Source organism: Suncus etruscus, chromosome 6 (assembly GCF_024139225.1).
Source record: "Suncus etruscus isolate mSunEtr1 chromosome 6, mSunEtr1.pri.cur, whole genome shotgun sequence".
NCBI classification, from domain to species: Eukaryota; Metazoa; Chordata; class Mammalia; order Eulipotyphla; family Soricidae; genus Suncus; species Suncus etruscus.
The window spans coordinates 65,463,252-65,490,547 of record NC_064853.1 but is presented as its reverse complement, the minus strand read 5'-3'; the positions used below and the strand labels follow the sequence as shown (position 1 = coordinate 65,490,547).

The following is a 27,296-nucleotide window of genomic DNA, read 5'->3' as shown; positions in this document are numbered from 1 at the left end:
TTTACCGAGGAGCCGGTGTCCGGGTCCGAACTCCTAGTGTCGCGCGCCCTCCGGGCCGGTGTGGCACCGCCATGAAGCTGCTGACGGCTGCTGCCGCTCGCGCGGCTCGGAGCTGGCCGGGAAGGCTGGTGTGTGCGGGACTTACCCGGGATTCTGACCGCTGTCCCCTTCCTCGGCCCCGAAGCGCCGCTCCGTTGCTTGCTTGTCGCTGATACTCCAGCAACCTCGCTGCTGCCCTCATTGACTCGCGCTGCCGCAGGCCGCACTGGCCGGGCAGTGTCCGAGGCTCTTGCACGGCCCTTGCACGGGGCGCTTCGGCATTCGGAACATTTCCCGCCTCGCGGGGAGCCTCTGAGCTTCTCTGCCCTAATACCGACTGCCCCGCAGCCAGGTCTCCTTCCTGCGGCGTCCTCTGGTGTGGCTGGGCTGCCTGTGGCCATGCCAGCAGGAGACGCGGGGCGAGGGTTCCAGGGTCGCTAGGTCGCCTCTAGGAGCAAATAGACACATAGACACCACCATCCCCTTCACCCTTCTTTGTTTCATCACAACTTCTTGAACCCCGGTTCTTCGAGATGGAAGAACAGCTAGCCCGAAGCTGGGCCCAATAAAGGGGTCACGCCTGAAAGTGGTTTAATATGTTTGATTAACACCGGCGCAGATTGCAGCACCCTGGACTGTTCAGACCCAGGGTGTCTTATCTTCAGATTTAACATTTAGTGAAGAGTAAGAAGGAAAAAGATGGTCCTCATTTATCCCATTTTTCTGATCATTTCTCTATATCTATCTATATTTGGGGTGGGGGGTTGCTGGTTTTAGACCATACCCAGCGGTGCTCAGGGCTTAACTCCTGACTCTATGCTCAGGAATCACTCCTGCTGTGCTCGGTACTATATTTGGGTGCCCAGAATCGGACCGGGTATGCCACTAACAAATCACGTTGGTCCTTGGCCCAGGTGTTAGCTGGAGCGTCTGGGCCAGGGCTCCTCCGGCGCCAACCCAAGGAGTCACTGGAAGCGCCTGTGGTTGACCCTCTTGCTCTGTCCGCAGGCTCCGTGGCAGGGCCGTCGATGTCAGTCTTCGGCTGTGATCCCCAACGAGAAGATCCGCAACATCGGCATCTCTGCGCACATCGACTCAGGGAAGACCACGCTGACCGAACGTGTTCTCTACTACACTGGCCGCATCGCCCAGATGCACGAGGTACGGCAGCCTCGGCCTGTGGGCATTGGTGCTGTGCAGGGCTTCTGCACCCTCAGAGGGGCCAGAGGCCTCATAAGTGTGTGGTGGGGATTGGCCAATCCCAGTGTAGTGATTCGTGCCTTGTTCATCTGCTGCTGGCAGGTCCCTTTATGTCTCACACCCCTATCACATCACATCAGTTGTCTCTACATTGTGGACAGCTTGTTAAATTGGTTCATTAAACGAAAACTGCCCTGGGGCTAGAGTAATGATAGCACGGTGGGTGGACACTGATGCCACGCAGGATCCCCCAAGCCCTGCCAGGAGTGGTCCCTGAATGCCACTGTGTGTGTTCCCAGAACAGAAAAGTAGTCCCTTTCCTCACCCCATTCCCTGCCTGGATGGGGCCTGGCAGGGCTGGAGGCACTGGTGATGAGGTTCCTGAGCTGCGGCCCCCATGGGCCTTTCAGGAGGGCCAGGACACAACCTGGACTTTATGTGCACAGGTGAAAGGGAAGGACGGAGTGGGTGCTGTCATGGACTCCATGGAACTGGAGCGGCAGAGAGGAATCACCATCCAGTCTGCTGCCACCTACACCATGTGGAAGGGAGTTAACATCAACATCATTGACACCCCAGGCCATGTGGACTTCACCATTGAAGTGGAGCGCGCCCTCCGGGTGCTGGACGGGGCCATCCTGGTGCTGTGTGCCGTGGGCGGGGTGCAGTGCCAGACCATGACTGTCAACCGCCAGATGAAGCGCTATGATGTGCCCTTTGTGACTTTCATCAATAAGCTGGATCGCTCTGGCTCCAACCCAACTCGGGCCCTACAGCAGATGAGGTAGGTTTGCCCATGGGATGATGATTCCAGATGCCTCAGAGGTCCAGGGAGGTGGAAAGCAGATTTGAAGCAGCCTGGTGCCATGTGCCCCTCTGTGATTGGCTGTGTTGCCATCTAGAGAAGAGTCTAGAAATGTTTGTGTTTGTTCTCGCTTCCTCTGGAGGAGTTGTGATTTCCTGAGCCTACGGGATTCCCTTCTGTGGGACTGAGGGCCCAGCGGGGCTGTGTGATTGTGGAGTGGCCATAAGAGAAAGGACAGGGTTGCCTGTGCTCAAGGGGGCAGGGGCAAGGGGAAGTTTCTGGTAAACAGGGCATTTCCCACTCTAGTCTCTGTGGGCTCAGCAGGTCTCCTGAGCTTAGGTACATCCTCTCTGAGCATTTCTTGAGTCCCTTTGCAGCTTTCTGTGTTCCTCTCCCCCTTTATTTGTTTTCTCAAATTTGTAACTTCATTTTTAGAACTTTAGCCTCTGGCCTGTCTTTGGAATTTCAAGAAACTTATTATGAGAGGGACAGTGCTCGGGGGCCCCGAGGTTGTCCCATGTCACTGCCCAGCTGTGCTGGCCAGACCAATTCCTTGCTGGAGCTGCTGCTGCTTACCAAGTGGTCAGTGCCTAGTCTTCTCTTCTAGGTCAAAGCTCAGCCACAACGCTGCATTTCTGCAGCTCCCCATCGGCCTGGAGGGCGCCTTCAAGGGCCTGATCGATCTTGTGGAAGAACGTGCCATCTACTTTGATGGAGACTTTGGGTGAGTGTTGAGGACAGTCTTTTTGGGGTAGTATTTGGGGGAAACGTGATTGAGTTATCAGCAGAGGCAGGTCACATATCTGATGAGCAGGGCCAGCAGCGGGGTTTGCTTAGAGTCTCTGACTGACCTTCTACTTGGCGATTTCAGCAGTTTGCTTTGCAGTTCAGGTGTATCTGTGACTTGTCTTTTTGCCATGTGAATGCAAGTGTTGGTTGGAGCCCTCTCTACAAAACTTTCCGCCGCTGAGTGTTGGCTCATTGTCCCATGTGTGACCATCTGTGCTTCGCCCAGTCAGGTGGTCCGATATGAGGATATCCCAGCTGACTTCCGGGCTGCAGCAGCTGACCATCGGCAGGAACTCATCGAGTGTGTTGCCAACTCTGATGAACAGCTTGGGGAGATGTTCCTGGAAGAGAAAGTTCCGTCAGTCTCTGAGTTAAAGGTAAGTGCATCAAAAACCACTTTCATCAGGGAAACAGCGATTAACTTTTGTAGGGAGAGGACTTGCTATTTTCATCTTGGGGGGTTTCATTAGATGAGCAAGCTTGTATGGCCTCAATAGCTGCAGCCAGTACTTTGTAACTTACATTTCCTAGCCAGTGAGTCACATCACAAAGTGGGCTTCAGCCACCATCCACAAACCAGTATTTTTCCATTGGTGCAGCCTGTGGTCCTCAAACTTTTTAAACAGGGGGCCAGTTCACTGTCCCTCAGACCGTTGAAGGACCGGACTATAGTGAAAATAAAAACTATGAACAAATTCCTATGCACACTGCATATATCTTATTTTGAAGTGAAGAAACAAAACGGGAACAAATACAATATGTGGCCCGCGGGCCTTAGTTTGAGGACCACTGTGACAGTTGGATATAGGGTTTCCTGCCCTGCTTCTAAGTGTCCTGGCCTCAATGCAGTACTATTGCTAATGAGATACACTATGATCTCATGTATGTAAAGGTTGCAAAATGTTACTTTTTTGTTCTTTGTTTTTTGGGGCCACGCCCAGCAGCACTCATGTTACTCCTGGCTCTGCCCTCAGAAATCACTACTGGCAGGCTTGGGGACCATTTGGATACCTGGGATCCAACCCGGGTTGGCCTTATGGAAGGCAAACACCCTGTTCGCATTGCTATCACACTGGCCCCAAAGTGTTAACTATTATGTCTAGTTATCATTCATCACTTCAAGAAGTGACAATTTTTCTCCTCTGATGAAAAGTTTAAGATCTATCCTCTGTAACTTTCAACTATGTGATACAGAATTATCAGCTGTGGTCAGAGAAGTAGTACAGTGCTAGGGCACTTGCCTTCATGGGGGTGACCCAAGTTCAATACCCACCACCCCATATGATCCCCCCCAACCCCACCAGGAGTGATTTCTAAACACTGCCCGGTATTAAAAAGGGGGGAAGAGGTTTTCAGCTGGCTGGTAAACTGCCTCCTAAATTAGAATCAATTCCCAAAAGGATGACAATGCATCAGCTCTTCGTTGAGCTCAAGCACAAAGTCGCTTCTAAGACTAATGGTAAATGCTTTTCTTTTGCAGCTTGCTATCCGGAGAGCTACTCTAAAGAGGTCATTTACCCCTGTCTTTCTGGGAAGTGCCTTGAAAAACAAAGGTGTCCAGCCTCTTCTAGATGCTGTTCTAGAATACCTCCCAAACCCATCCGAGGTCCAGAATTATGCTATTCTTAATCACGAAGAGTAAGTATGGGTCTGTGTGGAAATACTTCCTATAATGTACTGTGCAGTTAGCTTGTCATATTTTCTGTCATTTTAAGCAGTTGTTTGAGAGATGGGACGACCAATGCTAGATGGTAACGTGTTGGCCTTGTATGCAGCTGGCTCTGTTGATCTCGAGTGTGAGCTCAAAACGTAAATAAAAAAAATAACTGTGGAAAACTCCTTTAGCATATAGAAAGATAGATAGGATTGAAGCAATGCTGAAGACTGCTCAGCCATTGGAGGGCAGCACTAGGGTCCTCCTCAGAAGACAGGTGGGCAAGGGGTTGGCGTAACAAAAGACTCAAAGTCTTGGATCCTGGAAAGTAGCTAAGAGCTTTGGCTTGAGTCTCCGCTACAGAGCAACTGCATTTATTTCTCTAGGTTTCTTTTTTTTTTTTATACATTTAACAGGATATTGGCAAAATATCAAAATACATCAATTTATAGGTTCCTCATTTTAACACATTATTAACAATTTTCTAAGCATGCTGACCTCATCAAGAATCAGATCTAATCTTACTATTTTTTTTTTAAATGGCACTCTGGTGATTGTCTATATTAACTATATGACCTAAGACTAATGGTTAATGTAGTTAATCTTTGCTTGATTTTAGAACCCTGCCTAGCCTGAGCTGTGAGCAGGATTTTTGTTATATTTAAAATGTTATAGATCCACCATTTTAAATCTATGGCTGGGAGTCCAGGTATAGGTCTCTAATCATGTACTGCTTTGGTACAAGTATTCCACAGCCTTCTTTATTTGCTTTTTTAGTAAATCCTTTTGTTCCTGTGTAAGATGACATTAAAGAGGCATTGCTCTTATTAATATTTCTAAAAAGGGCAATTTATATGACACTTTTTCCTTCATGCACCACTCCTCTATTACCAGCCTCATCATACACTTCTATATAAGGTAATGGATCAGGTGTAGTTAATCCTATGCTAAGTGGGCCATAGATGGTTCCCAACATTTGCCCTGTATTAGATATAACCATCATGTGCCTTGCTTTTCTTAGGAACATAAGAAATCCTGTTTCCTTCTCCTGATCTATTTCTGCCTTATAGGGACACCCATATGAATCTGTCACAGTCCTTCAAATGTCTCCAGCTGTCAGGTTTTGTGCTATGGATTTTCCCTAGACTCTTCTACCAGAGACTCTTCTACTTGTAACTGATTCAAAGTTGTGGCTAAATGATTCTTACTTTTATTATTCATAAGATTATTAGAGATAGCTTTTAAGCGAAATCCTTGATTTTCTGCTAAAGGCTTCTTTTCTAAAAAATTATTCTTGGAAGTTTCTGTGTGATTCGTAAAACCATTAACGTGCTCTCAAATAATTATGTTATGGGTCTCTATAGAATCCAGTGTTCCCAGGTTACTGTAGCATGGAGTAAGAAAAACAATCATCATTGTTCCCAGAAGCAGTATAGGATGTGGGGAATATTTTCTTGCTCCGGGACCATCTGCGACTGTTCCAGGAGACTAACTTCTGTGAAGCTTTTGCCTCAGGTCCAAGAACATGGCTTTCACCATGTCACGGACTCCACTGGAACTGCCGTGGTGGAGCAGTAGTATAGGAGGGAGGATTTTGACCTTGCACACAGCCTATTTGGGTTCTTTCCCAGCACCCCTTACAGTCCTCCAACCCCTGTCAGGAGTGAACCCTGAGCACCACTGGGTATGGCCCAAACTCCAGAAAAGAAAGAACCTGAGGGAAGTAGATACCTCTGCTGGGCCTGCGTCATTGTCTCTCCAGAGGCGTCGGCATTTGAATGTGGGGCCAGATGTCTGCAGCTGCCCAGCCAACTCCAGAGGGAACCTTTCTCAGAAGCTCCCTTCATTGTTCTCTATGTTCTGGCCAGAGTCACTCAGCTGCATGGTGTCACAGTGCAGGAACTGGGCCGAGACCCTGCTCTTGGCACCTCAGAGAGTCTCAGTGGCCACACAGGCTCTTATGAGCTCCGAATGGCCACGAGCACAGGTAATGACTGTGTAACGTTCTGCATCTCACAGCTTGTGTTGTTCTCTTTGAAGCGCCTCCAAGGAGAAGACGAGGATCTTGATGAGCTCTCAGCGAGACAGCTCGCACCCATTCGTCGGCCTTGCCTTTAAACTGGAGGTGCGTGCTTCTGCGGCTCCCCCTTACTTCCTGTCAGCTTGGGATGGGGCTGTGACCTGTGCCTTGAGGAGGCAGTATTTGGGCATCTTGTATGTATTAGGTTGCCCCTTCTCAGCCCCATTCATGTCTGTACTCACTATATATCTATATACATAGGCACGTGCTCACTTTGTACCTGCATTGATCATCCGGATCTCCAGGTTGGCTGCATTAGCCACCCCATTCTTTCCCTTTTCACTGGGTCCTGCGATACCCCCACACTTGTTTTTTTTGTTTGTTTGTTTTCCCCACACTTGTTTTTTGGGTGCTTCCTAGTCTCCGGCAGCCAGTTTGCTGTCCCCCTCCCCCAGGCTCAGATCCAGTGCTCCCCTGGGTGTTGTCTCCAGTAGAAGCCACCATGGGAACTGAGCAGGCGGTTGTGTGTTCTTGTGACAGTGACGTTCTTGTCTTCATAGCATTTTAATTCAGAAGAAGGAAAGAGCATTGGAACTGTTAAAAGAAGGATTCGTTCTAGTAGGGCATTACATTTGAGGTCTTTCATAATAATCTTTCAAAGTTTATACAAATACTTGTTCGAAAAAGAGCAACAATGTCATTTCAATGAAAGGAGTGGAAATGGTGCTGCAGAGATCATCATTACACAAAAAGCATTTAGAAGTAAATGTTTAGGACTGTCTTAGGACCCCTCCAGGGTTGCAACTTCTCAGTGACTGTTCAGTCCATGTTCAGTCCAGCTTGTCAGTGACAGGAGTATGGTCAGTTAGTGGTTCTGTTGTCACATTGTCAGTGACTTTGAGGCACATGTTCAGTCCTTGGCTTCTGTGTCACATTGTCAATGATTGTGAGGAACATGTTCAGAACATGATTCTGTTGTCAGGTTGCTTTAATGCTCTCAGGCTAATGGCTTCAGTCAGCCTTTTGCCAGCATTTGAAAAGCATTTAAAAATCATTGCTCGTTTCAAAGATGAAAAGTGGTATGCTCTAGTTCATCTTGCCTTAATTCCTAGTGAGGGGAAATATTTTTTCCTGTATTATGCAGCTGTATTTTTTTTCCATAATTGTTCCTTTATTTCTTGTATTTGGGCTTTTTAAGAATGAGGTTCAAAGTCTGTGCTATTTTTCTGATCTTTCTTCAGTTTAATTTTTCAACAATTATACAGCATCTGATATGTTCTCAATTAGGGTAAGCTTTTTTTTTATTGCCAGAGTTTTCCAGAATTCCCACTTTATCCATTATTTTAAATTGATTTTAAATTTATCAAATGTTGGGGTCTGAGAAGTAGGAGAGCAGGTGGGGTGCTTGCCTTGTACTGGGACAACCCAGATATGATCCCTGGCACCCCATATGATTTCCTAAGAGCCTAGAGCACAGTTAGAGCACTAACTACGCTGACAACTACCATGACAAGTGATAGAGAGGCAGAATGCCAATCCCATAGACAGGCAGGTGGTGGTGGGTTGAATAGGGGACATTGGTACATTGGTTGTGGGAAAGTTACACTGGTACAGGGAAGCCCAACTATGAACATTTCTGTACCCACAGTGTTTAAATAAGAAACTTTTTTAAGCCAAAAATTTGGGGGGTAGGGCATTTGCCTTGTACATGACCAACCCAGAACGAACCCCAGTTTGATTCCTGGTAACCCATATGGTTCCCCAAGCCTGCCAGGAGTGATTTCTGAGTGCAGTTACTCAGGAGTAACCCCTGAGTGCCGCCCAAAAACAAAAACAACAACAACAACAAAAAATTGAGGAGGCTATTAATTACATTTGTGTGATCCTGTAAAGGAATGTGAAAATAACTTGGTACAGGGACCCTGTCAACAAGTCACAAGCCTGTCTTATTAAGTGATTCAGTGCCAGATCCCAGATGCCATGCTGTGGTCCTTCAGGGTGTACCTTGTGATGCTCAGCGACCACGTAGTGTCAGGGATGGAACCTGATCGGACATGTGTCAGGCATGTACCCTGTAACCACCGCACTATCTCCTGGGCCATTTTGCAGCTTTCAAGTACATATCTACTTGTTTAGTAATCAGAAGGAATTGGTCCTTGATTTTTTGTTTTTAGCCACTTGCTGAGATTAGGAAATTGCTTTAGTTGTCTCTCTTGCTGCTACTCATATTGTCTTTATTATAGATAACATAATCTTGCCTAATTATTTGTTCCATGGTAATTGAAGGAACTCAACCCACTCTGCTCAGGAGTACCCTGGTGGTACCCTGGGACCATTTATGATGCTTGAGATAGAACCCAGGCTTCCAGATAGTCCTGTTGTTCTGCCTCAGTGAGTTCATTCATTCACTAACCAGGACTGTGCAGAGATGTCTGTGCTAGAACTGACAGGGAATGTTCCAGGAGCTCATGTGGTTTTCCTCCCAGTGGTGATTCTCCTTTTTCTTTCCTGTCCCATATGGACTTCCAGGCAGGTCGATTTGGCCAGTTGACCTACGTACGCAATTACCAAGGCGAGCTGAAAAAGGGTGACACCATATACAATACACGGACGGGCAAGAAAGTGCGTGTGCAGCGGCTGGTGCGCATGCACGCTGACGCCATGGAGGCAAGTCTGGGGCTTAGAGCAGGGTCCCTCAATCATTCAGGGCACTGAGCCAGCATGTCCCTGAGAGCTCTAGGGGTTTACAAGGAGCCATGGCAATTGTTGGGTCCCTGTTAGCTCTGAGTGCTGCAGAACTTTTTGGTGGGCCTGTGGAGTACTGTAGAAGGTGCAAGAATCCTGCACATGTGAACTCCAGTGGTCTGGCCTGGGATAAGCTTTGGGAGCTGCCAGTTTTGACTGTGAACCTATCTCTATGTTCTGTGGTCAAGGCAGCACCAGGGGGACTGTCAATTGCATTCTAAGCTCCTGGAGACAGTTGCCAAAGCTCAGGGCCCTAGCCCTCCCAAGACGGACCAACCGCACTCTGGATGACATCGCTGCCCAGGAGAGGCACCGTTCGGGCAGCAGGGGGTCTGTGACTATGAAGCCCAGAAGGAGACACTTGGGTGGTCTGTGGTTGCAGCTGTGGGGCATACAGTCATCACACACAGACAAAGCAAGGAAGCTGGAGGCACCCGGGAGCTGCCTTCTTCCTGCAGCTCTTCTTAGGTCTCCTTCCTTTGTCTCCTACACTTCCTTTCGGGCTTGATTGTTGCTGGGGCCACTGAACGCACCTGGAGCCTGCACGTCCCCCAGCTCTCCCCATCAGCTCTGGGTTCTCTCAAGTCCAGCCCTGTGGTACCTTCAGTCAGGGACCCTCATGACAGCTTCTTTCTTGCGGGGGGGGGGGGGGGGGGGATGGTGGGTGAGTGTACTCCTGTGTGCCCTGGCTGACATATGTTCTGACTGATATGTGTTCTGATTGACGTGTGCCCTGCCCAATGCATGTTCTGACTGATGTGGGCCTTGACTGACATAGACCCTGATAGGTGCATATTTTGAGTGATATGGGCCCCAACTGATACATGTTCTGACTGTTGTGGGTCCTGACTGATGTGTGTTCTGCTTTCTTTGCTGAGAATCTGCCATGTTTGTTTTTCATGACATTTGCTGTGTTGCTTTGTGGCGGGGGGGGGGGGGGAGTGTTGGGGGTGTCTGTGTGTCTGTTTTTCATGACATTTGCCGTGTTGCTGTGGGTGTGTATGGGTGTGTTCGGCTCAATGTCTGGTCCAACAGTGCTGGTATGTGTATGTGCGTGTGATGTGCGTTCTTGCCTCCATGTCTGGCCAATCAGTGCTAGGTTCACTAGAACTCATACCTGACAAGTGGGGTGGACATGATATTCCCTGAAGGGTCCACACCTGGCTGTGCTGGGGGTAGTGGTGTGGAGGTGACACTCCTTGCTTTGTTCGCATGGTCACCCCTGTGGCTCCATGTGACATCCAGTGTTCTGTCTCTCGGTGTAGGACGTGGAGGAAGTGTTTGCAGGTGACATCTGTGCTTTGTTTGGCATTGACTGTGCCAGCGGAGACTCGTTCACCAGCAGAGACAGCAGTGGCCTGTCCATGGTAAGTCCCTCTGCCCTGAGCACATAAGCATCACTGACCTGTGGTGGCTGGGCCAAACCCATCTGCCTGTGTGTCCCCCAACTCTTAGCCAGGAGTGGCACTACTCTACTGTGTGGCCCATCACTCCCCAGAAAGGTGTGTTTAGGTTAGGTAGGGTCTCCCCGAGGTTGCTCAGAGGCCTAGAACCTTGGGTTGTTGGCGATGTGGCTTTGTGAGAGGGTGTGATGCTGATTGGGCCCTGAGATGTATGTGGGGGACTTTATTTACTTGCTTAAAGTAGTAGGTTACAGGGGCCAGAGAGCTAGTACAGCTCTGCCCATGGCCCACCTGGATTCTATCCTGTACTCCATATAGTCATCTAAGCCTGTCAAGAGTCATCCCTGAGCACTATTAGGTGTGACCCCAAAATAAAACCTACAGATTTCTAGGGGACAGGGATCTATTTCCTGAAGAGGGGGAGGAATATGCTAGGGCAATGTGGGTGCCTCTGGCTGTCACCATCATCTTGGCCCTACCTTGAGGGCCCTGGTTAAGACCAGGTGCCTGTAAGAGCAGAACCCCTCTCTGGGACAGCGACAGCTGGTCATAGTGACCTAGTGCAACCCAGCCTCAGCCCAGGGCTCCTGAAGGAGAGCGTGGACTTTCTTACCTCCCTTCCACTCACTTCCTCTGCATCTCTAGTTGCTAGTTCGGGGGTTGAACCAGAACTGCCCCAAGCCCATCTCTTTCCCATTTTGGGGCAGAGCTAGTGGTGCTCAGGGAAGGGGGCCCCATGCTGGATGTGAGTCTCATGTGTCCATGGCAGTGCTTACCCTGGAGATCACATAACTCATTTCCCCAGGGACAGGCCTTCAGATCCGTGAGTTTTATAGTTCATGGCCAGTCCATGCTTTGACAGGCGGGTCCAGGTGCTGCAGCAAGCTGGAAGAACACCACAGGGCTCGGTAATCTCAGCTGGGGGATCCCCTCATTGGCCTAACCAGATGTGCAACTGGCCAATTGGGCTTTCCATGACTGTGTGTGCCTGTGCAGGCAGCAGGAACCACTTTGGGTACCACAGTGGATCAGGGAATTGTGTGCCCTTTCTCTTATGTTACTGTGCATGGGGGGCCATTTTGAGCATTATGGTCTCCAGTGCCACCCAAGCATACTGTCCTGGACTCAAACTTGGGGCTTTGAGTGTACAAAGCATTGCCACAACCCTTTGGACTATGTCCCACACCCAGAATGAAGCACATTTTGGTTAACTTGAGTGACTGGATAGGGTAATAGCAGGTAGAGGAGTGAACTCTCATCTCAATGTTTGGGTTCTGGTTTCCCACCATAGACGGCACATTAAATAAGCCCATGTCTGTGAACTGGAATGTCTATTGGTGGATAAACTCGTATCAGAACCATGCTGTAGTTCCAACACCTTTGTTAGTACTTTCAGTGCAAAACAAGGTATGTGGAGTCTAACCTAAGGGTGCTGCTGTTTTTCCATTGCTTTGTTGTAAAATGGCACTTTGGCATCAACCCACTACTAACCCATTCTTTGTTCTTGAATGATTTCAGGAGTCCATCCATGTGCCGGACCCCGTTATCTCCATAGCCATGAAGCCAGCTAACAAGGTATGAGTTTGGTCCCAGAGTTTGGAGGATAAAGATGCCAACCCCAAACTCCTCCTCCTTCTGCATGGAAGGGGGCTGGCCATGGACTAGGGGTGTGGGGCATTGGTTGGGGAAAACATGTCCTTAGAGACTGCCAGTCCATTTGGTCTGAGAGACTGCTGGACACTACTGGGTCTGGTCTCGGGCCCCAGTCACCCTGCCTGTGAGTGAGCAGTTATATCTACCCATCATCCCTCTCCCCGCCCCCCCCCCAAAAAAAAAAAACCCGGGAGCTGAGAGGAGTGCAGGCTCTCCTCAGGAAGAGGGTACCAGGCATGAGTCGTTTCCCGCCTTAACTGCTGGGCCTTGGATTGCATGCTTTCAGGCTCTTAGTAATCCCTTTGCTTATTGTACTTAGTGGAATGGATCATTTTCTGTTACAGAACGATCTGGAAAAATTTTCAAAAGGTATTGGCAGATTCACAAGAGAAGACCCCACCTTTAGAGTCCACTTTGACACCGAGAGCAAAGAGACCATCGTATCCGGGATGGGGGAGTTACACCTGGAGATCTATGCTCAGGTAGCGCATTCAGAGTGTCTGTTTGGCCAAGCACTGGTCAGCTCCCACCCAGGCACCACCGGCACAGGCTGTTTCTCTGCTGTGTTTGGTCCTTCTTGGGGGTCCAAAGCCTTATGCTGCAGCAGTCCTGCAAGTCTCTGGGATCGGCTTCCTGCCCCCCATCATCTCACCGTGCTAAGTGGGGCCAGTGAGTCCTGGGCCTGTCTTAGGGAATCACCAACAGGGAGAGTTTGAGGTACAGCCCTCTACTCCCTGGCATAGATGAGCATGAAACAGGGCTACACTCCTGTCCTGTGCAGTGTGAGGGATGGAGGAAGGGTTTGGTAGCTCAGTTGGTGGGGGGTCTCCGGGGCACTCCAATATGTGAGAAAGTCCTCTCTCCTGGTCTCTAGCGGATGGAGAGAGAGTACGGCTGTCCCTGTGTCACCGGAAAGCCCAAGGTGGCCTTCAGAGAGACCATCGCCTCCCCCGTCCCGTAAGTAGGAGCATTGAACACACAGGGCTGGGGGGAGCTTTTTATTCCGGTGTACATGGGACTGAAAACTCCTGTGCACCCTTGCTGACGCACTCACTGCATCTCTGTGGCCTTTGGCAGGCGGCTGTTGTGTTTGACTTTAGTGCCATATTGTGGGTGCCAGAGAACTTGCATTTGCCACGGGATCATCTCCTGTAGGTGAAAGAAACAGGTGGCAGGACAAAACCCAGATTCCATATGCTTTGTTCAGTAAAAATACACTGGTGGCCCTCACACCCGGGCAAGGCCCCAGGGCTTTACCTGAGACACAATGTCATGAAGGAGAAGGGTGTAGTCCAGCTCAATGAAGTCATCGTTTCTTTGCTGAAATGGAAGGCAGACCCGGTATAAAATCGCATCTGTGGGGATTGTGGGTGTTGCCCTGGATGCTATCCCAGTATCACCAAAAAATACAGGCCTGGAAAACTCGAGAACACCCCTCACTGGCCAATGTGTGGTTTAAACATTTGCTCTCATTAGTGGATAGTAGAATGCTTGTACTTCAGGAAATAGAAAATCTGAATATCATGATTTCTATTTAGAAAAATGACTGTGACATTAAATGAGTTTTCTTTAAAACTATTTTAAGGGGGCCGGAGTGATAGCACAGCGTTAGGACATTTGCCTTGCACACACCCTATCCAGGACAGACCTTGGCTCTATCTCCAGTGTCCCATATGGTCCTCCGAGCCAGGAGCAATTTCTGAGTGCACAGCCAGGAGTAACCCCTGACCGTCACATGGTGTGGCCCCCAAAAAGGCAAAAACAAAACAAAAAAAAAACCTATGTTTTAAAATACAAAAATCTTTGGTTACCCATATTTTATTTTAAAGATGACAGAAATATATCTTTCCTTTAAGATTCCTTAGTGTCCAGAAATCACCACTTTTCAGAGAAGCCACTAAAATGACCTTCTGTCCCATAAGAGAGCAAATAGGGATTCTCTTGAAAAAATGAGGTTGTAAGATGTTGTCAACATGCTGGTTTTCTGGTTTTCTGATCAGAGCTTGCATTGACAGCATCTGGCATAAACAGGACCAACAGTTCAGGCTGGGCAAGGCAGGAGGGCATCTGAAGCCACCTGTGGGCTGTGAACCCCAGGCCAGTAGACACTCCTGTGGTCCTTGGGTCAGACCAGCCTGGCCCCAAGGTCTGAAGGACAGGCACTGACTGAGTTCTCCCATGCTTTGGCCCTCCTGCCTTTGTGTTGGACAAAAGTCCTTTGAGGTAATGTGCAAGTCAGGTTTCTTACATGCTTGTCATAGACAAGAGGATGCCTTTCGCAGGCAGCAGGAGCCCCAAGTTGAGATGGGCATCAGCATACCCCATTGGTGCTGTGAGGGGGGACTGAGTACTCTTCGTTAAATTGCTTGGTTCTAGCTTGGTGTCTGCACTCAGTGGGGAGCTAGATGGTGATGACTCTTTAACCCAATTCACTTACTCCCACATTGGGACCAAGGCCTACAAAGTGGCATCCAGGAGATGCTATTTCCAGCCCATCACAGTACTATTGGATTGATCGGTGTGAGGTGTCTGGCACCACAGTGTTGGAACTGCCTGTCCAGCCTCCAGTGCCCAGAGGGCTTTGGTCAGTGCTTGCAGATGCCTTTCCGGGAAGGTTGTCCTGTTGGCCTTGGGCTCAGTTCCCGACAAGCAAGAATAAGCCCCAGGATCCCTTTCCAAGCAGCCACAACGAGTTCCACTGGGTGCTTCAGGGTGGTGCTTTCTTTTCTTTTAAAAATGCCTTAATAAACCTTAGTGTCAGCAGATTTATTCCCCTTTGTAGGGCCCCTAGAGGCAGTTCTGAAAATCCCTTCAGGCTTTAGAAATCCTGGGCCAGCAACCAGGGACATGGGTGGTCGTGCTATGGCTTACAGCCAGAGAGGAAAGTGTGTGGCTATTAGTGGGATATATATGTTAGAGGGATATATATGCTAGCCCCACGCTGCCTGGTTGTGAGGAGTTTGAACCCCTGTCTGTTCACCTAATCACAAAGACAAAGGCCATGGCACCCAAGGAAATGGGCTGCAGAGATGGTACAATAGGTAGAAGGACATTAGCCTTGCATGCAGCTGGCCCGAAATCCATCCCCCACACTCCAGATGGTCCTCAAGTACAGAGCCAGGAGTAAGTGCTGAGCATCACTGGGTGTGGCCCAAAAACAACAACAGCAAAGCTAAGCACAAACTGAGTGCCAGATTATTTATAACTTGCAGTATTGTCTTTGCTTCCTCTGGCATTGATTTTTAACTTCAGAATCAGGTTCTCTATTTTAAATAAAAGACCAAGGGCTAGAAAGAAGCACAGGGTGCTTGTCTAGTATATGTGTAGCTGACCCCAGGTCCCCTGAGACAGAGCCTGGAGTGAAACAGTTGGCTGTGGCCAAATATAGAATATTATTGCCTCCCCCCAAGTACAGAATAACTCACCACTTGTTTGACACTTTGAATCTTCGCCATGTTATACCATGTGTTTTCAGTAGAATTCTGCCATATTATGTAACCACAGGCCACCCAGGCTAAATGTTGAACTGGCTTCATTTCTGGAGCTACATTTCCGAAATTGTCTGGTGAGGAAAACATGATATACAGTATCATCTTAAAACACTTCAATTTTGGGGCTGGAGCAATAGCACAGCAGTAGGGTGTTTGCCTTGCACACGGCTAACCCAGGATAGACCTGGGTTTGATCCCCGGCATTCCAAATGATACCCGAGCCAGGAGCAATTTCTGAGCATAGCCTAGAGTAACCCCTGAGTATCACTGGGTGTGGCCCAAAAACAAAAACCACTTCAGTTTTGTGCTGTATCTTAGCTTCCCTCAGGTATGTACAGAAGCCAGTCTATTTCTGATATATTGTAGAGCAGAAATAATTAAGTGTAAGAAATCGATATTCAGGGCCTGGATAGATAGCACGGCGGCGTTTGCCTTGCAAGCAGCCGATCCAGGACCAAAGGTGGTTGGTTCGAATCCCAGTGTCCCATATGGTCCCCCATGCCTGCCAGGAGCTATTTCTGAGCAGATAGCCAGGAGTGACCCCTGAGCACCGCCGGGTGTGACCCCCCCCCCCAAAAAAAAAACCAAAAAAAAAAAAAGAAATCGATATTCATTGTAAAGTTTGAAAGATTTCAGAGCCTTGTTTATATTATTTACCTGGAATATCCCGTGCTTCCAGTGGTTCCTTCAGGGACTTGAGTCTTTGATAAAAGGTGTTATCTTCCTTATCTGGGTTCTTTCCAACTTCTCCCTCAAATGTGAAGCTAACTTCAGGTGCCAAGACTTGCCCCTCAGGGGGATACAACACTTCCGCTGTACAGTTCACTGTAACTTGCTGCAAGAAACATTTTTGGAAGTCAGAGTGATAGTATAGCAGGTAGGACATTTGTACATGGCCAACCTGGGTTTGGTCCATGATTCTCCATATGGCCCTCAGAGTCCACCCGGAGTAGGCCCTGAGTGCCATCAAGTGTGACCCCCAGTGTGGCTGGAGAGATAACATGGAGGTAGGGCATTTGCCTTGCATGCAGAAGAACGGTGGTTCAAATCCCAGCATCCCATGTGGTCCCCCGAGCCTGCCAGGAGCCATTACTGAGTGTAGAGCCAGGAGTAATCCCTGAGCGCTGCTGGGTGTAACCAAAAAAACTAAAATATGTGATCCCAAGAACAAAATAAAACCCAGCATTTTGCACATAGCCTCTCTTTACTGAGGATCCTGCTCTCCAGGCAGCTCAATATTGGCCCCAGCTCTGCCTCATAGCCCCTGCCCCGACCACTAATTGTCCTTGGCCATGCCCAGGAGGACTGGGCTGAGTCTCAGCACGAAATGGGTGTCCTTTGGCAAGGCCTATTTTACTTTACTGACTTCACTATTTACCAACTTACTCCAGCCCTTTTTCAAGCTTTCCGTTCTCTCTGCTCCTGCCATGCCAAATGCCCACCGATGCAGCAGTCTATATCAGTGCATAAGATCTGGGATGGGTCTGCTCATGACGATCACTATCTGCTTCTCACATGCCTGTGAGTGAATGTCCTTAGCTCTGCCAGCCTCTCCGGAATTATGCTCATCAAAAGGGTGATCTATTTTTAATTTCAAGATGGTATGGTACAAATCGCACCATATTAAGCTTGTCTCATTCATAATTGAGCAGATGCATGGCTTCCAGATTGCCCTTGCCTCCTTTCTGAGATCCTTGCCGGAATATGGTGGGTCTCAGCCATTCTGCTGCCAGGAAATCTCTATCAGCACGTGGCTTCCTTAATCAAAAGCAGTGCTGAGGAAATGTGATCGCAGATGACAGGCTTGTTCACTGGGCCCTATGGGGACAGAGCACTTTTAAGGGAATTTATGTAAATGGATGTCTGCAGTCAGATTTCATAGATGCTGCCTGTCTGACTGCTAGAAGGGAGAGGGGAAAGCAGTATTACTTGAAGGCAGCAACTCTTTAAAACAAAATGTATTAATCTGATGAGTGAAGGTGATCATGAATTCTCCAAATCAAGCTTGGTTTAATGCCAAAGGGCTTACCTTTTTGATAATTTCTTCCAGAGAGAATTTTAGATGATATTTGTGTCCCCTTTCCGGAATGTCCTGAAATGAAGAAAATGTGATGTGTGGTGTGAGCTGTTCTAACAATGATGATGTTTTCTATATCAACAGAAGAATTGGGGGTGGGGGTACAGCCTGCTCCTCCAGAGGAAGCGATCAGAGCTTCTTCCTTGAGGCACCAGCCCTGCCCCGGGGGAGCTGTTTCTGGTGGTCACTGTGGGTGATACCCGATTGGGCTGAGAGCAGGGGGCGTCAGTGAGACCTTTAAAGGAGTGTCTGTGAGTCAGGGTCCTGTGCTGGCTGGGTCTCCAGAGGATCTGGCCTCTGCTGGCCCCTCATTCTGGGCAGGGAGACGCCTATCAATATGGGTAGGCAATTCCCCGGTGCCCAGGCCGTGGGTGGGGTGGGGGGAAACAGAGGCTGATTGAACAGATAATATGGTAAATACGGCCGGCCGCACCGCCCCTGGCTGCCCCTGAGTCGGGCGTAAACATTAGAAGGCGCCTCACGTCCACTCCCAGTCTCGGAAGGAAGTGCCCCGTCCCCACGCTGGATGTGGGGCCCTCCCGTCCCGCGGTTCTCACCTCCAGGCTGGCGTGCTCCACTGCGCGCACCTGGAATATCTGGTGCGGAGTCCCCTGCTGGTAGTTGATGCAGTTCTGGGCCACCGCGGCGGCCCGCGTGGCTGGGGCATGTGTCGGCGGGATCTCCATGGGGCTGCGTAGCTCCAGCTCCAGGCTCCAGACCCGCCTGGCTCTGCTGCCTGCCTGGAGCCACTGCAGAGGGGCGGCGCGGGGCGAGGCCTGGCTCCTCCTCCCGCCTCCCGCCTCCTCCCTCCTTCCTTCCCCCCCTTCTCCTTTCTTCCTCACTCGTGCTCCCGCCCTAGTCCCTCCCACAGTCCACCAGCTCCCTTTCCAGTAATTGGGGCTGAGAGTTATGAGAGTTATTGGTCGCTTGCACCCCTCAGCCTTGCCGCACCGAGTTAGGGCTTCCCGACTAAGGAGGTCTTGGGGTGGTAGCTGCTCATACACTTGTCGGGCAAAGTGCAGAGGCTGGGGATGGGCCGTCCTACACTCTTACGTGCTGTCCAGGGTCATGGCCCAGAGCAATACCCTAGCAAGCAGAAAGGAAAGCCAGTCAGGGAACCAGCCCTAAACTCAAATCACAGAGCACAGACAACACGTCTTCCCTGAGGGCAGGACAGGAGGGTAGTAGCAGGGACCTGGACCAGCCACACTTGGTCCAGACTGCCACCTTGTTCTTTGTCTGGCAGTGGACCTGGACAGAGAATGGTCCTGTGCGTTGTGGGAAAGTAGCTGTTAAGTCTTCTTTCCAAAGACCTTTCTCTGGTGAGTTTAAAACAGGAAAGTGTGGCCTTTCCTTCTGGCTCTCCCTGCCCAAACAACAGCATGGTACAGAGTGAGTTTCCTTGAGGTTTTCTTCTTAAAAAAAATTATTTTGGGGGGGGGGGCTGGAGAGATAGCACAGCGGTAGGGCATTTGCCTTGCACGTTGCCAACCCAGGATGGATGGTGGTTTGATTCCCGGCATCCTATATGGTCCATTGAGTGCTGCCGGGTGTGACTCAAAAACAAAAACAAAAATTATTTTTGGAGGGCACACCTGGCAGTACTCAGGCATCACTCCTGGCTTCTGGGGGTGCTTCGGGGGTGGGGTGGAGGCATGCTTGCAAAGTCTTTGCTCTGCCTTTTCAAGCTGTGGCTTTAGCACCAGCCTTTTTCTGACAATTTAGAGGCTGTTTTGGGGGGAAGTGGCCTGGCAAGGCTGACTCACCTCTCAGGTTCCTGGGGTGCATGTGCGTACAAATTGTTTGAACTCTATTCCCATGGCATAGCCTTCTGGTGACTCAGGGCCTTTGCCTGCACTGACTGCCTTGTAGCGCCCATGTTGGCCCTACAGAACAGGGAGAACTCCGTCCTCAAATCAAGGCTCTGATGGAAGGGGTCAGGCCAGCTGGAGGCAGCTGGTCAGTCACAGGAGCTGCTATCCCATTAAGGAAAGCTGTTACAGGAAAAGACCGTGGCAAACCTAAAAAAGCTGCCCCGAGAACCTCCTTTCTGTATCAGGGTCTTAATTGAAAAAGTTTCAGAAGTCTGATTCTTACACGTGAATAATGTGCAGGTGTGACCTTTGTGGGTCATTAGAATCAGTTAGGTTATGACACGTCTGCATCAAAACCTTGTTTGTGCATAAAATCTTGGCTTGCAGCTTTGGTAGGTCTAGAAAGTAAAAGTTCAACCAACCAGAAAGCTCAGCACATGGCTCCTGGCATCACTTAAGAGAAACTATTCCCAACCCTCAAGTGCCTTCTTACCTGGCCTGCACCTTTGACCCACCTTTTGGCTACCTCCCTAATGGAGCCCCGCCCTTCTCCACCTCTTCCTGTAGTAGCCGTGAGAGCTCCTGCAGCCCTGCCCTTTAGCGACTGGGAAATTCCTGGCAATGCCATCTGGGCAAACACTTGGTTTTATGTAAGTCTCAGTACCAGTCCAGTCCCCACCAGCAGTCACCACTTCAGATTTATCAAGGCCTGCAGCTTGTCCAATACCCCCTTTTTCTCCTGTGCAATGGTCCCTGTTCCCTGACACCCAGCGTCATTCAGCTTGTAGTACCACAGCCAAGTTCTCTATCGCCTGCCCCTTGATCAAATCTGGACCTGGAGGCAGGACCCAACCGCATTCACAGGGACATGCAGTCTCATCTTGATGAGACTGTGGAATGTTGGGGATAGCATTGCATGTCCCAGTCTGGAATTTTCCTCTCCCATCACTCTGGGCGCATTATTTGTTCACCTGTTGGTAGTTGGGCTTTCCCAACTGCTCCCGAGGCATTGCCTCCTGCCCATGTGGGTACTGGCATGTGGTGGCTCTGTGTCCAGGCTCTGGCCTGTCCCTGTCATTTAGTCTGCATGTAGATTCAGTAGAAGGTCAGAAACTCTATTTGAAACCCTCCAGAAACTCTTTATTTGAAACCCTCCAGAAATGGGCTGCTTCATCTGGGGGGGTCTACGAATGTTCTTAACCTGAGCTCATGTATGTGTCCCATGGTGCTGTTTTGATGTCACTAATCATTCCCAGTTAACTGACCTGGAACTGCCTTCTCATGTATCCTGTCAGCCAATTTGTCCAACAGTGAGGCCAGACAGGAAGTGAGTGGCAGACAAGCTTTGGGCCTGTTCTTGTCTCTCGTGGGAGTGGAGAGAGCCTGGAGGGCAGTGATATGCTGTGCCTTAGGGACAAAGGACATTTTTTGGAACGTGGCTTTCTCAGACAGGAGTCTCAGACTCTTGACCGCTTTGCTAGGAGGCTGGACAGTGCCCAAGAAAATCAGGCATTTCTTAGTAACAGAAATGAGCATCAGTGTTTTCATGTGGCTGGAGCTCAAAAAGGAGGGTGACAGGCTTCTGGGCAAAGCAAGAGTGAGACTTTGTGCATGCAAACCCGAGTTACTTCATGGCCCTAAGGATTTCTGTGGGCCATTCATTCTTCCAGGTCCTCCCCACCTTCCTGCTTTTCAGCACCCCCCCCCCCCCGCCTGGTTTAGGGGGCCCCATGTTCTGTTGATTCTCTCCCTGCTCACTTTCAGGTTTGAATTTACACATAAAAAGCAGTCAGGTGGTGCAGGCCAGTTTGGGAAAGTAATTGGTGTCCTGGAGCCCCTAGACCCGGAGAACTACACCAAGCTGGAGTTTTCTGACGAGACGTTTGGAGGCAATGTCCCGAAGCACTTTGTGCCAGCCGTGGAGAAGGTGAGAGGTTTGTTTAGGAGTATTTGAGGCTGATTCCTAGTTCTGCACTCAGGGGACCCTGTGGAGTGCCAGAGATCAAACCCTGGTCGAACCCCATCTAGCTTCTTTTAATTAGTAAGTAGTTATGAGGACATGTCTCCCAAAGGCAGGTCATTTCAGTGATATGCTTCCCATTTGACCTGGAGTCTTCAGTTAGTTTCAGGAGCACTAACTGTTGAGTAGTAGTAATGACACAAGGTTTCTTCATGCTAAATTGTGTTGTTAGCAGATGAAATGCCCAGCAGTCTAGGGTTTCCAGCATATGGGCCCATGAAGTGAGGTCTATCTGGGTGCCACTGCTGCCCCAGGTCAGAGCAGTTTTGTGACTCTTGAGCCTGGGAGAATCCCTTCTCAGACTAGCACAGCCCTGGCATAGCTGAGAATTTCGTGTTCGTCCACTTTAATACTTGAAATGTGACCTGCAGGGAGGATGCCTGCATGTCACATGGATGACCTGGGTTAGACTCTCAGCATCCCATTTGGATTTGGATTACCACCAAGTGTAATTGCTGAGTGCAGCACCAGGAATAACCCCTGAACACTGCCAGTTGTAGCTCAAAAACAAAAATTATGCTTGTGACAGAGCATATAGTATACATCCTGCTGTTGATGAGTCCACACACACACATAGCCCCAATGAGGGGGAGTGGCAAAGCTGGGAGCTGGGAGTGAGCAAACCCAGCATGAGGGAGGCCTTAGAGGGCCCTGCTGGGATTCTAGCTTTTCCGTTTGGGTACTGGACTTCTGAGAGCTAAGTAGCTGCAGAGGTTAGAGGACAGACCCTGCCTGGGTCTCCTCACCCCTGGCACCTTCAGTGAAAGGCTCTTCATGGCAAGGAAAGTCTGCATTCTGGAACTCTGATTTGGAATCATGAAATGGTGACACATTTAGGCTGTGGCACATGGAATTGTTTGGTGTTCTTGGGATTCTTAGCGAGTGGCAGCTTCTTACCAGAAACTATGTTTATACCCCAGGGCTTCCTGGACGCATGCGAGAAGGGCCCTCTGTCTGGCCACAAGCTCTCTGGGCTCCGGTTTGTCCTGCAGGATGGAGCACACCACATGGTTGATTCCAACGAGATCTCATTCATCCGGGCTGGAGAAGGTGCCCTCAAACAAGGTAGGTGGGGCCTAGCCACAGGGGCAGGGCCTTTTGCCTGTGAGCGGGGCTGTCCACAGAGCTGGAGCAATGACCAAACAAAGTGAGGGTGACAGCTAAGCACTCAAGTGCTCTTCCTTTGGATGAAAAGCTGCACTTTTCTCCTAAGTAATCTAGTATTTTTTCTGACACTGAATTCTTTGGTACTCTGTAAGTTCTGTTTTTAGTAAAGAAGGCAAATGTTCAGGATTTTAAGAAATGTTCTAAAAAACAGTAATGATGTTCACACTGTTTTTAGTGACTTACTCAGATGTCAAAAAATCCATAAATTTGTAAGTCACATTTTCATATATGAAGTTGTTGGCTTGGGGGAAATTTGATGATGGCTGTATATTTTGGGAGACTAATTATTTGGGGGGGGAGGATTGGACCATACACTGTAGGTACTCAGGGTCACTCCTGATTCTGTGCTCTAGGGACCTTCTGCGGTGCCAGGGATAGAACCAGTGTCATCCACACATAGGGTGAGAACCATAGATTCGTCCTAGCTTTTAGGCCCCTGTTATTTTGAAAGACTTCAGTAAAATTCCTTCTAGCCATCTGCCTTGGGTTATCTTTTGTAATTAAGTGTCAATGGGGAGGGGCTGGAACCAGTGGGACAGGCTCTTATCCTGTACACTCTCGATCAGGATTCTATCCCCAGTTTCCTATATAAGTCCCCAGTTCTCTGCCAGGAATGATCCCTGAGTACAGAGCGGGGATTAACCTCTGAGGATCACTGGGTATAACTCAAAGACCAAAAACAAACAAACAAACAAAAGTCAGTGGACCACCCCCTGGCGCTTGTGGGGCTGGGGTGTCTCCCAAGAAGACTCACTGACCTGGTTTTAGCAGAGTGGTGCAATTTGCTTGGGCTAGACAGTGGTTGGGGGTCACTCCAGCTACACCCATTGGTGTTTAGGGGACAGAGGCTAGCCAGCCCAGAGGGATCAAACACAAGGCCTCACCTCTAGACAGTAGACCTCGACGACTGTGCCCTGCCCCTGGGATAACCCCTCTCACCCTGCCAATCTAAAACCCCACTGAGCCAGCCTCAAAGGTCTCCGATGTGTCTGAAAACATTGGTGAAGCTCTTCCCCTAGGACACTGCTGCCCCTTGGGTCCCCCACTGAACTGAAGGGACTGGAGGGTGCCTCTGCTGCTGTGAGAGAAAAGCATGAGCAACCCAGCAGATTCACCTCAGGAACTTTCACCTCAAGAACTTCACAGCTGTGTCCTGGGGCCTCCCCAAGAGCTGCTAAGCTAGGCTGGAAGCTGGTGACTCATGGAGATTGCAGAGGGTCACATGTGAGATCAGTCATAGTTTCCTGGTTCTCTTCTTCGTGCCCTAGGCTGTGGTTTGGTCCCCCTGCAGCTCCCAGTTGAATCTTTCACTAAAACCTGAGCTCTAGAAAGTGTGTCTCACTTCAGGGAGGGTGGGGGTGGGGCAAAGGGGGCTGTCACCACCATCATTCTGAATGAAGTACCTTCGGACCTGTTTGTGCATTGTTTCAGCTTTATCTGAGGTATCACTGATAAAATCACAAGATTTTTAACTATGTCCATAACATTCTGGTGTGTTATATCACAGTGTGACACTTTCCCAAAGACACTTAAAAGTTCAAGACACTTGATCTGAGCTGGAGTGTTAGGACTGTAAGGAGGGCATTTGCCTTGCACACAGCAGACCTGGGTTTGATCCCCTGCATCCCATGTGGTTCCTGAGTCTGCCGAGAGGGGATGATCCCTGAGCTCAGAGCCAGGAGTAAGTCCTGAGCACAGCCAGGTGTGACCCCAAAACAAACAAGTTTGCAAATAAAATGAAGTACAGTGGGTAAGTGTGTTCCCAGTGGAAATGTATTATCTGATTTTGAATGGAAAATTGGTGATTTTCCAGATGAATATGCATCAAAAAAGATGGTATGGATACTGAGTGACGGCTGTATAGTTCATTCTTACTTGTCCTGAGTAAAAGACAGGTTTAGCAGTAAAAGGGTCAGAGGAAATTTGGTGAGGAAATGAGCTTTTCCACACAGTCAGGTTGCTGTGCTGTCTGTGATTTTAGGAAGGAAATGCTGTACATGAGCTGGTGACAAAATAGACCAAACTTGTGAGCTCCTTTCTGTTTCCCAATTTAGAAGGGAAAAGTTCAAATGCTCGTGAATTTCTCCTTGAACACACAGCACTGGGATTATTCTGACACCTGCTTTAGTCAGAGGTGGATGCATAAAGCTGAAACGCCCCCAGAATGTCTGCTGGACGCATTTTGCTGCCTGCATGTGGTCAGCATCACATCCTCCACACGCCATGAGTCCTGTAGGGCTCTTCCTGGTGTCCCTCTCTGGTCTTTATAGACAAGGCACTTTTTCCAGGTGTCTGAGGTATTGAGGCAGTGGTCCTCAAACTATGGCCCGCGGGCCACATATTGTATTTGTATGTTTTGTTTCTTCATTGCAAAATAAGATATATGCGGTGTGCATAAGAATTCGTTCATAAGTTTTGTTTTTTCTATAGTCAGACCCTCCAGTGGTCTGAGAGACAGTGAACTGGCCCCCTGTTCAAAAAGTTTGAGGACCCCTGGTGAGGTATTGCAAAAGCCTCTGCAAGCAGCAAGGACATGGGGCATGGCACAATAAGGTTTTGGCCCAGGCCCTGCTTCATGTGGAATCAGTGCTCGCTGACTCTTGGCCAGAGCCCTCTCTACACTCTCAGAGCTTTTCTCAGTGCATTACCGGGGTGAGTGGGAGTGTCAGAAGAAGCCTCTGGAGCAACTGGAGTATTCTCACACCCTTTAATGTTCTTTCTTTTCTGCGGCTTAATGATTTCTTCTTTTTTTGAACTGGTTTTTTGTTTTGTAACTTAATGGCTTTTTTTTAATAGAGAAATGTATGATCATGGGAATTCCAGAGTTGTCTTTTTAGGTATTTCTACTTTGGCAAATAACTTTGTGCCAGTGGAGACAAAGTCCAGGTGTAGTGACTGAACCACCTTCTTTCAGTCTGTAACTTCAGAATCACTCAATACTGACCTGTGGCTTCTCTACACAAACTTAAAGAGTAATGTACTAATTTTCTGTTATTATCTTCCAACCCAGCGCTTGCAAATGCAGCCTTGTATATCCTGGAGCCTATCATGTCTGTGGAAGTCGTGGCCCCCAATGAGTTCCAGGGGGTGGTGATTGCAGGAATCAATCGACGCCATGGGGTGATCACGGGACAGGATGGGGTTGAGGACTATTTCACACTTTATGCTGAGGTACGTAGCCCTGGAAAAAACCCAGGGGTTATTCCTGCATACGGTGCTGGGTCATCTTGGGGACCTGGCCGTATTCTGGGGATAGGCCTCCACCCTGCTATGACATCCATTGTCCATCTTGGTCACTCCTGTCTCATGGCAGAGAGTTTATCAGTGACAGCAGAGGACAGCGTGTCCTTGCACGTCTTTGCAGAGGCATTAAAGCTTCTGACTGGACACTTGGCCAGTAGTAAAGTGGGGGAAAGGGGGGCTGGGAAGGGTCACCACAGTGAACAGGAAGGCAAGATTCTGTTTCCCTTATAGCTGTTGGATGGGGTTTCTATTTGCAGTAAAAAAAAATTTTTGTCATCCCTTAGGAAGGAAGAAAGTGAAGGAGGGAGGGAGAAAGGGAGGGAGGGAAGGAAGGAGAGAGGGAGGGAGGGAGGAAGGAAGGAAGGAAGGAAGGAAGGAAGGAAGGAAGGAAGGAAGGAAGGAAGGAAGGAAGGAAGGAAGGAAGGAAGGAAGGAGGGAAGGAGGGAGGGAGGGAAGGAAGAAAGAAGAAGAAAGGAAGAAGGGGAGGGAGGGAGGAAGGGAGAGAAAAACTCCTGTCTTAAATTCTTGGTTGCTCAAGTGTCTGCCACCTTTGCTTCCAGGTCCCTCTCAATGATATGTTTGGTTACTCCACGGAGCTCAGATCCTGCACAGAGGTAAGCAGTATTCATCATCTTGACATCCAGTCTATGTGATCTGGTATGATAACCATGCTTAAAAGCCATGCTTAAAAACCATACTTAAAAAGCCTCCATCTGCCTCCTTCCCAGGGAAAGGGGGAGTACACGATGGAGTATTCCAGGTACCAGCAGTGCTCCCCAAGCACCCAGGAGGAGCTCATCAATAAGTATCTGGAAGCCACAGGCCAACTCCCTGCCAAGAAAGGCAAGGCCAAGAGCTGAGCTGGGACCTTGCTGTTCATCAGCTTCTTTACCAGGACCCAGCAAGAGCCTTGAGAAGCTCATCTTGCTACTGAGGAGCCTTGATTGTTCACCTGCCTCTACAGAACCGACTGATTTTATAGAAACTGCAAAAACCTACCTGTGACTACTGCCGGCATATATATATAATGAAATATATATATAAAATGAAATATAAATATGTATATATATACACACACACCATATATATATATATTTATATTATGAAAGGGATAAGAGACTCAGCTAAACAGGCCGCTGCTTTTTCTGTTTTCTTTTGTGGAAAAGTGGGAAAACT

General features: G+C 49.0%; 2 protein-coding genes across 2 annotated transcripts; one reads left to right on the top strand and one right to left on the bottom strand.

Annotated features, from left to right (window-relative positions):
* GFM1 (G elongation factor mitochondrial 1) lies at nt 1-27,200 on the top strand. The gene is made up of 18 exons (XM_049774489.1): nt 1-128; nt 1,048-1,200; nt 1,686-2,023; nt 2,652-2,768; nt 3,060-3,210; nt 4,314-4,471; nt 6,528-6,612; nt 9,037-9,174; nt 10,518-10,619; nt 12,174-12,230; nt 12,653-12,790; nt 13,183-13,265; nt 21,455-21,617; nt 22,631-22,775; nt 25,888-26,048; nt 26,681-26,734; nt 26,849-27,029; nt 27,060-27,200. The coding sequence occupies exons 1-17, from the start codon at nt 72-74 to the stop codon at nt 26,978-26,980; spliced, it is 2,232 nt and encodes a 743-aa protein (XP_049630446.1). The 5' UTR covers nt 1-71; the 3' UTR covers nt 26,981-27,029; nt 27,060-27,200.
* Nucleotides 13,327-18,613, bottom strand: LXN (latexin). The gene is made up of 6 exons (XM_049774482.1): nt 18,434-18,613; nt 17,829-17,891; nt 16,457-16,634; nt 15,734-15,870; nt 13,566-13,628; nt 13,327-13,457 (listed from the first exon to the last, which is right to left on the bottom strand). Exons 1-6 carry the CDS (start codon nt 18,560-18,562, stop codon nt 13,359-13,361), a joined length of 669 nt encoding a protein of 222 aa, XP_049630439.1. The 5' UTR covers nt 18,563-18,613; the 3' UTR covers nt 13,327-13,358.
* Nucleotides 27,201-27,296: the final 96 nt, after the last annotated feature.

Excerpts from the sequence above, each read along its gene's own strand:
- LXN (XM_049774482.1), bottom strand. The coding sequence starts at position 18,562 with ATGGAGATCCCGCCGACACATGCCCCAGCCACGCGGGCCGCCGCGGTG. Across the intron at positions 16,635-17,828 it reads TGGAAGAAATTATCAAAAAG|CAAGTTACAGTGAACTGTAC; the intron begins GTAAGCCCTTTG and ends TGTTTCTTGCAG. Across the intron at positions 15,871-16,456 it reads GGAAGCACGGGATATTCCAG|ACAATTTCGGAAATGTAGCT; the intron begins GTAAATAATATA and ends TTTCCTCACCAG.
- GFM1 (XM_049774489.1), top strand. The coding sequence starts at position 72 with ATGAAGCTGCTGACGGCTGCTGCCGCTCGCGCGGCTCGGAGCTGGCCG. Across the intron at positions 6,613-9,036 it reads GCCTTGCCTTTAAACTGGAG|GCAGGTCGATTTGGCCAGTT; the intron begins GTGCGTGCTTCT and ends ATGGACTTCCAG. Across the intron at positions 12,231-12,652 it reads CCATGAAGCCAGCTAACAAG|AACGATCTGGAAAAATTTTC; the intron begins GTATGAGTTTGG and ends TTTCTGTTACAG.